A 12,765-nucleotide genomic window follows, 5' to 3' on the forward strand; every position below is an offset into this window, starting at 1 on the left:
GTTTAATTCCCGGCCAAGGCGCGGTGCGTAAATATCAGCACTGGAGCAGGACAGACACACACATAGATGACTCTTTCTCTCTCTATATTAAGTGTCTCAATTCCCTCTGTTGTGTGTAGAATTCTACCCATAATTCCTTGATGGGCAGTTGCATGATTTCGGACATACACTTTAGACACTTTAACTATGTGGATTAAACATTACCGTCATTATCACGAGGTGGCTTTTTCGTTGGCATGCCAACTAATTAGGATTGTAATTCTGATCATCTGTCCACCTTTCTTGGAAAGGGATAAATGCTCTACACTGTCAATGTCAAACCACTGACGCATTCCATAAATAAGTGTTACACTTTAAACTACAGACAATTACCTTCAACAATGGCACCTTATGTGGATCAGTAGAAAATACTTAAATTCTGGCTGTGCAGTTTCAAAACTGACTAGACTACGTTTTTCCTGTTTGGGCAGCCGCCGCAAATGCGGTGACATTTAGACGTTCTGTAAATCCAAACTGTGCCACATTGTGAAGCTTAGGGTCAATTGAACTGCCGTGCCCTCTCTCTGGCAGCTGTCAGATTCTTCAACGCCACGGCTTTAGGTCGACACCTCTTGCTAATCTCAGCCCTGCGTGGCTGAGCGCTCGAGCGAGCGGCTGACAATCGGAGAGTTGCTAAGTTCAATTCATAGTTGGGGGATGACTCGGCCCATCATCCTTCCGGGGTCGATACCATTCACACGATGTTATGAAGACGCCGACAGAGCGTGTCCTTATTGAAAGACTCGCCCACTGCCGTAGGAATGTGAGAGTTCCACTACGGGCTGCGAATAGATGAGCACTTACTACATAAATCTCATTCGAGCAGGAAATCACCGACCGTTTTTGTTTTGTCTTGACAACAGCCTCTGAGGAATTTCCACTTTGTAAACACGGGTTACGCAAGGCGCGATTGCACCGACGGTTTCGACGTCTGGGTGGCACGTGGCACGGTTGGCAACGGAACGAGGGCGTGCATCGTACGATTCTCTCAAAAGCCCCCCCCCCCTTTTCATTTTCCCTCCATCACCCGCAAAGAGCTCCTCCTCTTTATCCGACGGAAGCTACACAGCGGGCTCCCCCTCCTCCTCCTCCGCACCAACTCACCTTTTTTCTCGCCTCCTCCTCCTCTTCCACCCGTGCCGCTGCCGCGGGCTCCGTAGCTGCCCCGGTCCCGGTGGGAGACGGAGGCAGCGGCGACGTGGACGCCACCGCCACCACCACCGCTTGGGACACGACTCGCCACGGCTCGGTTTGCGGGTCCCCCGGAGGTCGCAGACGACTCACCAGAACATCGGGGCCTTGGTCTGAACACACAGAATTAAATGTTTAATCACCACTAATTGATGAACTGCTGCCGGCGGGACGTATTGCGTGCCGTAGGCAAGCTACATTCAGGGCCCGATTCACTCGTTCCCGGGATGTTTTATTTTCGGGAGATATTTTTTCGGGTGGCAACGTGCTGAGGTTTCGTTGTCATCAGCCGTGGGATCTATCCACTGCTGGACAGAGGCCTCCCACCCCCTGATGTATTGCCGTGGATTTCATTACCAATGATGGGGGGAATCGCCCAGATGATGTGTTTTGACCATCTTATCAAAATGTGAATCTGACCCTGAGTGTATTGCAGATTTAAGACAATGTTTTTACTCTGTTGGCTGTTTAAGAAATATATAATACTCTACCGTAAATATTACTTGTTTAAATAAAAGACCCATCAATTCCAACCTTTTGAAATCAAGTAATACAATGAATGAACAAAGACCTTAATTTTTTGGGTAAGTTTCAAACATTACCACGAAACTAAGGCGTTTATTAGTCACCAAAATAAAATGAGATGGTAAGGCCAATTTCCAAAGATCACAACCCAGCAAGAGTTTTTTTTACGAGTTTTATTTTTGGCATGAAACGGACTTTGGAACTTCCTTCGAAAATAATCGATGGGGCTGTTGTTGCTCAGCAAGTGGCGGTTACACTGTCCCGGGCAGACTGTGGCCTCGTTTGAACAAAAATGTTCGACGACGATGTAACAGATATGGCCCCGTGTCTTTGAATTCATTTGGGAGTTTTTTCCCCCCTGCAATGCGCTGTGGCTGAACGTCATACGAAGATGAATCGTTCGTTATGTTGAGCCCGGTGAGAACTTGGGAGAGACCAGGGGCCGCGTCGTTTGCAAGAGCGACCAGGGGTGTCGCCAAAATGACAAAAAATATTTATAAAAACAAAACGCACCAAGGAAAATAAAACTAAATCCGTGCACAACCGCAGTACAGGAGAAAAATACAGCACAAATATAAACTAGATTCGAAGCTTTCGTGACTGCAGGAATTACGATTTGGTTCTTTCGGTAAAGTCACGTAGAAAGAAATTAAATTATAGAATACGACGTTTCGATTGCAACACAAGCAACCATCATCAGGTACAAATGAATGAGAAAACAAACATAGTAAACTTGGAAATATAATGCAATACAACACAGAGAGTCGGCCAGCACAACAGTCAACACCCCACCTGGTTGATTACGTTCTTCCAAAGATTGCTAAATTTGTTTGTCTGTGTGAGTCTCTCTCTGCTTGTGTGTCTGTCTGTGTCTCCGTGTCTATGTTTTGTCTCTCTCTCAAATTTCGTTATCTTTGGAAGAACGTAATCAACCAGGTGTGTTATATTGCATTATATTACCAAGTTTACTAGGTTTGTTTTCTCATTCATTTGCACCTGATGATGGTTGCATGTGTTGCAATCAAAACGTCGTATTCTATTATTTAATTTATTTCTACGTGACTTTACCGAAAGAACCAAAGAACAAATATATACATCGATTATCAATGACAACATAGGCCGGCAAGATCAAATTACTTTTAGAACACAATCGTAGTCAAATTAAGTGAGATAAAACATCATGCAGCTTTAAGGTGCTCCGATTGCACGGATAAAACGTGCATGGGGGGGGGGGGGTGTTTTTGAAGTCTCAGTGCCTGACACGGTCAGAGGGTCTCTGAACCTCGTTGACGAGTAGAAAGATTGAGCTGCCAACCGATATGGACATCGACAAACTCTGTGCGGCCGCCGCTTTGCGTGCCAAAGTCTGGCGTGCAGAGTTTCCCTGCCGAGTCAGAGTCGGAATATCTATTCATACTGGTGGAATCCGATGGAGCTATGAAGCTTTTTTTTATCGCAGATGTCCAGTTAGGAGCGGGTCAAAATGCTACAACAGCGCAAAAACACGAGAGGAGGGCAAAGTGTAGTAAAGGTAGACACATCGCTTAAAAATATATACAAATGAAACGAAACGGGTTTGTTTTATCCTACCAGGCAAAGCCCACTGAGGTATTAATTGATTTTTCAGAAGTAAACCTGGCCACAAATTATAGCTCAACAAAGCGGCTTATCATGTGGCAATTTATATCAGCAAAGTGACTGAAATAATCTCAACACGAGACGGGGAAAGGCAAAATGTCAAGCGGGATGTTTTGTCAAGAAATAAATAAAGCACCACGAAGGGCCATTTGCCCAAAACGTCAGCAATTATATAGTTTTTTGCCTTGAAGTCTGCGTAAATTGAGGATAATTTTTTTAGAAGAGTTTGAGGCAGTAATTGACACACAATTAAGAGGGCATTTAAAAAATAATTGTGGGGGGGGGGGGGTGGTACAAAATTATTTATAACCAAGGATTAATTTCACACTGTATTTTCCATTATATAACACAGTATTGTACCCTATATTCCTATAATAATCATATGAATGCATAAATAACAACAGCATTGGGGACAAAATATGTCGCGATGGATGTGGGCCGAATGCCTAAAGAATACCTAAAACAGCATTCAGGAATGATCCGGTTGAAGCCAAGCACTCGTCAAAAGTTAAGCCACTGTGCCACATTTTTAAATCCTTTGCGTATTCTGGGGGAGTATGCGACCTGGGCCCGTCAAATGCGCAAACAGAGCGAAACCCTCGAGGCTTTGTGAACACCGTGCGTGTGTGCGTGCGTGCGTGTCCCGTGTACACTAACCAACCAGGCTTAACAACAACAGGTGAATCTATTTGTTTTGTTTATTGAAACCATGCACCCGTGCATACAAAAACACAAGGAGATCACAAAACAATGCGAGAATAATTGCGACATTAACAAAAGTGTGTGTTTTTTTTCCCCCACAAGCTAAATTTTTTTTTGTAATCAAAGGCGCAGGTCACAATGCGGGTTTAAAAATTAAGACTCGTAAATGGCTTCGATGCGGAGCTATTTAACTCAATCATCTTGCCAATATTATCGTAAAAACAGAGCAATTAAATGCGTTTTTTGTTTCATTTACAGCATCTCCCTCATATTTAAACAAGCATCACTGAAGCTACTGTACAAACCACTTTAGCTACAAATCAGTCACGATCATTCTCGTTTCTACAAAAAAGTGCTACAAATTGATAGAAACGTATTTCAAGCGATGCACTTCAAATTTGTAAGCAATACAAACTTGAACGCATACAGCTATAGAATAGCACGTGGCTAGCGCATGAGGACGTCACGATGGCGAAATGTTAACTACCTCACCTGGTATACAGGAGGTCGTGGGTTCGATCCTGACCCAGATGCCTGCTGTATATTTGGAGTTTGGATGTTTTCCCCGTGGTCACGTGGATATTTTCTCCAGGTCCTCGGCTTTTTCACTCCACTTTTATAACAAAAGATGCGTTCAGAGTATTTGGCTGCTAAAAATTTCCACGTGATAAGCCACTTCGTTGAGCTATCATTTGGTGGCCAAGTCACTTCTGAAAAAGAGCTACATAGCTCAGTGGGTACCTTACCTGGTAAAATAAAAAAAGTAGATATTTTTATTTTATGTGTTGGGATCAACGACTTCGACCTGGATTGACATCGTGAACATTTCAACGTGGGTAAAATAACGGGCCATGCTAATTTACACACTCATAAAAAAGTAAAATTACAGGCCCCGGCTAACATCAGTGGCGAGCGATATCTACACCGATGCTGGGCCCCACCCACATCACCTACCCACACTGACCGGCGTGGTGAAGTCTGCTCACACAACCCCCACAATTGGCATGGGCGAAGAGGCCTTCACACAAGTAGTGGATTGTCAATGGGCTCTTGCTGATACTACTACTGGCTATGGGTTATAGAACGAAACAATACAACACCCGTGGTAGATCGCCGTGTCTGCTGTTAGCACTGGCAGGCACAAACCGTGCTGTCAAACGCCGCAAGGGAAGGCAGACGGACGGTTGCACATTGGCTTTCGAGCGAACTTTTCCATGCAAAGAGTCCAGTGTCGGAGAGAAGACCCGAGATCACGTCGGGGAGAATGCACGAGCCGACCCCACGGATGATGCGCGCACAAGTTTACCACCGGCTTGCGGGTCAGTGACCGCAGTGGAGCGGAAGCACGCATGGGAGTGAAGCGGCACAGCGTTTGGAGTTACAATGCACAGAGTTTCATGCACAGCTTCGAACAAAGCAAGCGTTCCCGTTTCCCCGGAATCAAGATGGCAACTTCAGCAGGTGTCAATATTTACGCGTGGATAGTTTGGTTTCTGCCACTTTTCAAAGTCTCGTTTCAAAGTCAAATTGTGTTGTGTGTTAAGCAAAATATAACACGTGTTGTTATCCGAAGCAACAACAACATATTAGGCAGGCTTCGAGGCGACAGAGGCCTATTGGTCCAATATTTAAAGTTTTGTTATAATAATTGATCTCTAATGTCCAAATTAGAATAAGTATTTGCTTACAATACAGGAATGCACGTTCTCTGTAATGTATTGTAAAGCAATGACACAGCCATGCAGCATTCAATATTGCACCGATCAAGTTGCATCCGATTCCCAGTGTCGCCGGCAAAACCGTGGTAGATAAGCAAATTAAATACCATGCTTGTCATAACAGTGAGAAGCCTTTTATATATATAAAAAAAACACGAGCATCCCATATTGCAGGTATAAGTGTACAGACCAGACCAAGCAGAGCTTTGAACTTTAACCCGTGACAGCACGTGTTGACATGGAAAAAAATGTGTTAAGCAATACAGGCAATGCTAAAAAAGTATAGATGTATAGTAGGGTGGGAGGTAAAAGGCCTACGTGGGGTAAAAGGCATGTATATATCCTGGTGCTCACCTGTCTGTTGGGCTGCAAAAACTACAAGCAGGGGTCCTCTAGGGGACACCGATGTGTGGACCTTAAACTGATCATGGCTGATGACGCCAGGTCTGTCAACACCAGGACAAAACAGGCCTTATACCCCAAGTAGGCCCTTGTACCCAACTCTATACTGTACATGCAAATTAAGTTAGTTTAACCAAGGTGTGCGGGGGTGGGGGACAGTCATGTGGTGGATACCAAAGCAATTTAAACATGCAAGATAACAGAATTACAGGTTCGTTTACAATTTTTTCAAAAAATGCTTATTTCAGTTTTTTGTTAACACAGTCACCATGTAGGCCACAGGTCTGAAAGTATTTTTTTTTTGCAACAAGAGCTGTTTTATAATAAAATAAAGATTAAATAGATTTTAGCTGCACTGATTGAAAGCACATTTTACACTCGTGGATTCATGAGGAAAACTATTTCGTAAAGAAATATCGCCATTACTACACCTGAAACGACAAGGTTTACCTATTACAGAGTACACCGTCTTGCACCAGTGGGTTAGCACCAACTTCAAATGAGCACATGAATTCGGCAGCATGTGAAAACTGCCAAAGCAAGCGGTGCCATTGCTGGGGAATTGGTGGATTTGGTTTCTTCGAATTATAACCCCCATTAAACAACTACGTGTTGGCCTGAAAACTTGCAGAACTTTTCAGCAAAGCCAGTGGCGGATACTGAAACGTTTCACAAACAAACCCGCCGCCAGGAATCCACGTTCACACGTTGCCAATGAGTCGGATGAAGGCCGCGAGAAGACCGCGTCACATTCTGTGTCCGTGATGACAAAGTCACCAAACCCGACCAAGAAGAACGAATGAGAGCTTCCACGGCTCAATGAGAGGTCATCTGCCCGTTCCTACCCCACTCTCCCATCCATATGTCAACCGCGTCCCAATCTGAAGTTTGCTGCGGTTAACCGCAATCGCTCGCTTCTGCTGGTGGTTAAAAAATATAAATTAAATAGCAATTCTTCAAAACCAACGATGGTTAATTTGTAGTCGCACTTAATGCAGTGGCCATAGTCAAGTGACTTCCACACACGTCCGTAGCCCAACCGGTCATCTGTGCGGTATCTCAGCCGGGGGTACGAAGACGTAATTTGTCATTTGACATTAACTCTGCAGCTCAGTGGTTGCGTCTTAGTGGTTACAATGATTCGTTTTGTGCCTTTTAAAATGAGTACAACTCTGCGTTGACCCATTCTACCAGCTTTCGCCCCCATCTCCGCCTGGCATGTTATTTTTAAAAAAATCTAACATTTTGCGTTAATAATAAAAGAGTTGATGATAAAAGCTGCTTGGAGAGTAGGAAACCTGCACGGCCGTTGCCTAAACGACGGCTCACTTCAAGCCGTGCCGTTTGCCGATGGGACCCCCCGACTCCTCGTCGCTCAGGTTAATCGACCCGCCATCGCACTCGTCGCTATCGTAATTGCACGGAACGTCCAGGTACGCTATCCTGTTCCGCAGAACGGGGCACGATATCGGCGGCAGCGTCAGCGGGTTTCCAATAACAAGGCCGCTGGACGACGCGTCCGCCCGCTCGTCGACGACCAACTCAGAGTCGGAGTTGCTCGACTCCGATTCGCTGCTGCTGCTGCTGCCGCTACTGCTGCTGCTGTTTTCTACGAGGCGGCCGAGTTGGCCGTCCGTGTTCTCGTAGGCGGATGCCGGGAGCGCCGGAGGGTTGCGCGGCTTCACGGGCGTCGAGCAAACGAGTTGCTCGACGCCCGGGCTCACCGGCTCGCCAGGCAGGCTGTCGGAGGCTGCCGAGTCCATGGTGTGGTCGGCGACGCTATAGAACTCATTGGGGACGGCGCCCAGGTTGTGCGCGCGGTTGCACTCGACGGCGTTTAAGTCGAGGAACAAGTCGCTCTCTGGAACTCTGCCGCTGTTGTAGGTGCCATCAAGGGATAAAATTCTTGGATCCGTGTCGTCCAAATGCCTGAAAGCGTGCCTCAACATCGCTCTGCTATCGGTACCCACAGCAAAGCCAGACGCGGCCGTCTTATCCTTTAGGAAGTATTCGCCGGGCGTGGCGTGCACGTCCAAATTTAGACGCTCCCCATTACCGACGTTTCTCTCCGGATCGAAACCTTCTCCGCTGTCCTCCATCGCGAGGGCCGTAAGGGCCACCTGGTGGCCACAGAGACGGAAGGCGTCACCTTCCGCCGAGCCGGCCGGCTCGCTAGGGGTCTGTCCGCCGTGAAACAAAATATCTGCGGGATCGTCGTCAAAAAATTCTTCCACCAAATTGGAGTTGCTGTTGCCTAAGTTTACGCTGTTGCTGTCGCTGTCCAACCGCTCCACCGCCCGACCGCCGCCGTTAATGAACCTGAGAGGAGAGAGCTCGTCCGATGTCGCCTTCTCCCCGCCAAAACGCTGCTCGGGGGTCAGCGGTGCGGCTACCCTGCCCGTCGCGAGGTCATACTCGTTCTCGACATCGCTGCCCTCAGCGTTGCTCGACGCGCCGCCGCCGCCGCGCCCGTTGCCGACAACGGCGGGCGGCAAACCGCCGTCACTCGCGTCCGCCAAGCCCTGCGTCGCCACGCCTCCACCTTGGGCCGTACCAACTCGGCCGGTAGGGGAGGGGAGCTGGTCGCTGGTGGTTTCCAGCTGCTTGGGCGGAAGGGAACCTTCCTTGGCGAGGATGAGAGACACCGGGTCCCACACGTGTCCGCCGCTCTCCCCCTCGGAGAAGCTCGCGCTCTGAGAGACGGACACAGAAGTGGTGCATGTGAAGCGGGGGGTGGGGAATGTACGGACGTGGGTGCTGGACGCGCGGGCTGGACGCGAACCCCATGACTTCATTTCGCGCGGCCCTGCCTCAATGCTCACTGGAGCAGGATTTTTTTTTTTACTAGTTTTAATAATAATTTTTTTAAATCTTATAAACACATGTATCACCAGGCGAGATGTTCACTACCTCGCCTGAAGTATAGGGGGTCGTAGATTATATCCCGATCGTGACGATGTTTGCATATTTGGAATTTGCATATTCTCCCCGTGGTCGCATGGATTTTGCTCCGGGGTCCTCCGGTTCACTCTCCACATTTAGCAACAAGCATTTAGAGTATTTGGCTGCTGTACATTTCTACATGATAAGCCACTTTGTTAAGCTATCATTTGTGGCCAGACCCCTTCTGAAAAAAAGCTATGCAGCTCAGTGGGCCTTACCTGGTAAAAGAAACAATTCTAAGAAATTAGTTTTTTTTATGAACTTTGCACATACTACAAAAAGAATAGGCAAATTTCGACCTTGCCGCCGGCCCACACAGCCTGGCACGGGGATCTTCAACGTCCACCGCGAAGCAGACTGCGCGTAGCCATCGCCACGGTTACTACAAGCGCAGGACTAACCAGGGCGGCCGCGCGGTTCAGACCGTCAACCTCTGCACTACCGCTCGGTCGCGTCGCCGCCCAGCGGTGAAGACGCGGAACTGCTGCAAAGGCTCCCCCTTGTGCCCTGCGTACGCGAGCAATGAACTCCTCCAGCACGAGCCACGGTTGCGAGCTGGGCCAGCCGTACCTGTTTAGGGGGCTCTGCCGTGAGCTGCGGGGGGTTCACAGGGATGTCTCGATGGCTCTGAGATGACCTCATCTTCGTGCTCCTCCTGAAACGCACGAAAGCACAGGGCAGAGTCGTGTGAGCATCACGCACACGCGCGTATACGCATGCAAACGTACACGCAAACGTACACGCAAACGTACACGCAAACGAAAACGCACACACACTCACTCACACGCAAACGAAAAACGCACACACACTCACTCACACGCAAACGAAAACGCACACACACTCACTCACATGCAAATGTGTATGCACGCATATGCACGCACACACACGCAAATGTATACGCACGCACATACACGCAAACGTATACGCATGCACATACACGCAAATGTATACACATACACACGCATGTTCATACAAAGAAAAAAGATCCTGTTGGAGCAAGTGCTGTTAGCAAGCACCTATGAAGGCCGACACGGCACGCGAGGGGGTGGGTGGCCAGCACCACGCCCGGCTGCCTTTGTCTCCCCAGTGGCGATGTTACACACCGCACCAGGTACTCATTTGAGTCGACCGAGGGGAGGCCCTGGGCCGATTTAAATAGTTGTCACTTGGTGCTGGTCGTGAGCGAGAATCGAACTCGGATAGCCGGGTTTGTAGTGCAGCTCGCTAACCACTACACCACTGCTCCCCACCGCATGCATACACGCACGCACATACATACACACGCACGTACATACACACGCATGTACATACAAGCGCACGTACATATGTAAATCCAAAAAAGTTACAGCGCAAATTGCTCAATTGGATTTTACATAGCAATCATCGTCCACTAATGCCCTAGCACAGGGGTCGGCAACCTACGGCTCCCGGAGCCGCATGCGGCTCTTTACGGGCTGCTTCTTGACGATGAGTACGTGTACTCAGATGCATTGCGGCTCTTGAAATACTGAATTTTGTACCGAATTGGAAAGAAATGGCTCTTCTTGTTATTTTGGTTGCCGACCCCTGCCCTAGCAGGTGACTCTTGCAAATGAGACTCAATGCTTGTCTCTTGAGTTCTGACCTGGTTAAACTTGAAACAACAACAACAGCGGCCATTCGCCACTAGGTGGCGTTGACGTCACAACGGCGCTTGTGCCAGGCTAAGTGCACACCGCGATGGAGACTTGCACAAGCGTACCTTTCGAACTGCACCCTCCTGCTGCCGTGGTCGCGCACGTACATCGACACCTGCTTCTGTGTCCTCCCGCTGAGCCAGACGAAAGTCACGCGCAGGACAAGAGTGAAGATAATCCACGGTTTAGCGCCACACAACGTCGACATTTGGTTGAAGCTGGGAGAACGTGACGGGGCTCTGTTTCGTAAAACCGAGCCACCATCGTGGCGAGATGTTAACTACCTCGCCTGGTATACAGGAGGTCGTGGGTTTGATCCCGACCAGGATGCCTGCTGTATATTTGGAGTTTGCGTGTTCTCCCCGTGGTATCGTGGAATTTTCTCCGGGCACTCCGGATTTTCCCTCCACATTTAGAATCAACATGCATTTAGTGTATTTGGCTGCTATAAATTTCCACATGATGATAAGCCACTTTGTTAAGCTATCCATTTGTGGCCAGGACGCGTCCGAAAAAGAGCTATATAGCTCAGTGGGCCTTACCTGGTAAAATTAAATAGTTTAGTTAAAAATGTTGAGTTTGGACGAATTAAACAATCGTACGAGAAGTCATTCGTACATAAAACTCGAACAAAACAGCAGGTTGATATAGGACAACAACAATAATGACAATGCATGCTGTTAAGACGAGTGACTGAAGAGGTGGCCTTGCCAACACCGTCTACGCCCAGCCGCCTGTGTCTCTCCACTTCCGTTGCGCGGTGTACATGTCGCACGCGCTCGCCGCGGCTTTTGGCTGACCATCGAACAAAGACGGTCACCGAATCGCGCGGCGCTTTTAGATGCGCTTCTGTGGCCGTCTGGAACGCTCTTCCGTCCGTTCCACTGGAGCTAAGCACTTTCCCCCGCACCTCCTGACTGGCACGGTTGGCTACGTAAGGTGAGAGAGAAGTTCAACACACCGATTATCGCTCTCTCTGGTTGGCGCGTTTTCGGGACGTACCGAGCGTCGTTCAGCACGATGTCCAACGTTTCACTGCGCGTGCTCAGAGCTTCTTCAGGAACCGAACCCAGAACGTTGATGAGAACGTGGTTTCTGCTTCACTGCTGCAACTTTATTGTTTTGCTTTTATTATCTTCAATTAATTTAAATTTTGTATTTTATTTAAATTTTATTATTTACATTTTCTATCTACGTGACTTTACCGAAAGAACCAATAATATGAATTCCTGCAGTTGTCAAAAGTTTTAAGTCAAAATTTGTTTCGTTCGTTTTGCTTTCGGCATTTTTGAGCCCCAAGTCAAGCGAGACCCCTCGTGGTCTCTTGAAGTTCTCACCTGGCTAAACGAAATCAACTAATTCGTTGTGTAAGTTATAGATTGAAAAACGTGTGTGTGTGTGTGTGAACGTGTTTGCTACGTGTCACTTGACGCTATGTACAACCCTTGACAAACAAGATGCTCCCTTCTCGAGACATGAACCATGTGCAAAACGTTCACGAATAAGGTAAATAGACCCATGCTAATTTAAAATAAAATCTACCTTTGCCCTTGCAGGACCTTCACAGCACAGCTCTGCTTGAAGTCAGTAATTAAATAACGAGAATAGAACAAGTGAGACCCTGGTAATTGGCTGAGGCACAGCCCAATGCCCCAAAGGCATCCCCCCCCCCCGCTTTGGCAGATAATTACGAGTCAATCAATTACACAAACAAACTTGGGATCATCTTGGATAGAAAATAATCCCATATGTTAAAAAGTCATTCACACGATGTGCTCAGTCTTGCGCGATGTTTTTCTCTGGTTCGGGTAGTTGACCAGGCGGCTTTCTCTGTGCTCTTGGGCGACTATTTGCCCACGTTTAAAACCTGGCTCAATGCAAGAAACTAGCATTCTTTGATTGATGTTTTTAGCCTTTGGGCCTGTGCTGAG

General features: G+C 47.8%; 1 protein-coding gene across 2 annotated transcripts in view; it reads right to left on the reverse strand.

Annotated features, from left to right (window-relative positions):
* The window catches only part of LOC133353957 (FERM, ARHGEF and pleckstrin domain-containing protein 1-like), a 104,607-nt gene that overhangs the window by 36,441 nt on the left and 55,401 nt on the right, over window positions 1–12,765 (reverse strand). For both annotated transcript variants that reach the window (XM_061570491.1, XM_061570490.1), the window contains exons 11-14: window positions 10,900–10,968; window positions 9,729–9,813; window positions 8,770–8,908; window positions 1,144–1,343 (exon numbers count right to left, since the gene is read on the reverse strand). In XM_061570491.1, coding sequence (XP_061426475.1) covers window positions 1,144–1,343; window positions 8,770–8,908; window positions 9,729–9,813; window positions 10,900–10,968 — 493 coding nt within the window. The remainder of the gene's footprint in view (window positions 1–1,143; window positions 1,344–8,769; window positions 8,909–9,728; window positions 9,814–10,899; window positions 10,969–12,765) is intronic.

This window comes from Lethenteron reissneri, chromosome 45, assembly GCF_015708825.2.
Source record: "Lethenteron reissneri isolate LAM-NWPU_2019-01 chromosome 45, ASM1570882v1, whole genome shotgun sequence".
Lineage (NCBI taxonomy): Eukaryota > Metazoa > Chordata > Hyperoartia > Petromyzontiformes > Petromyzontidae > Lethenteron > Lethenteron reissneri.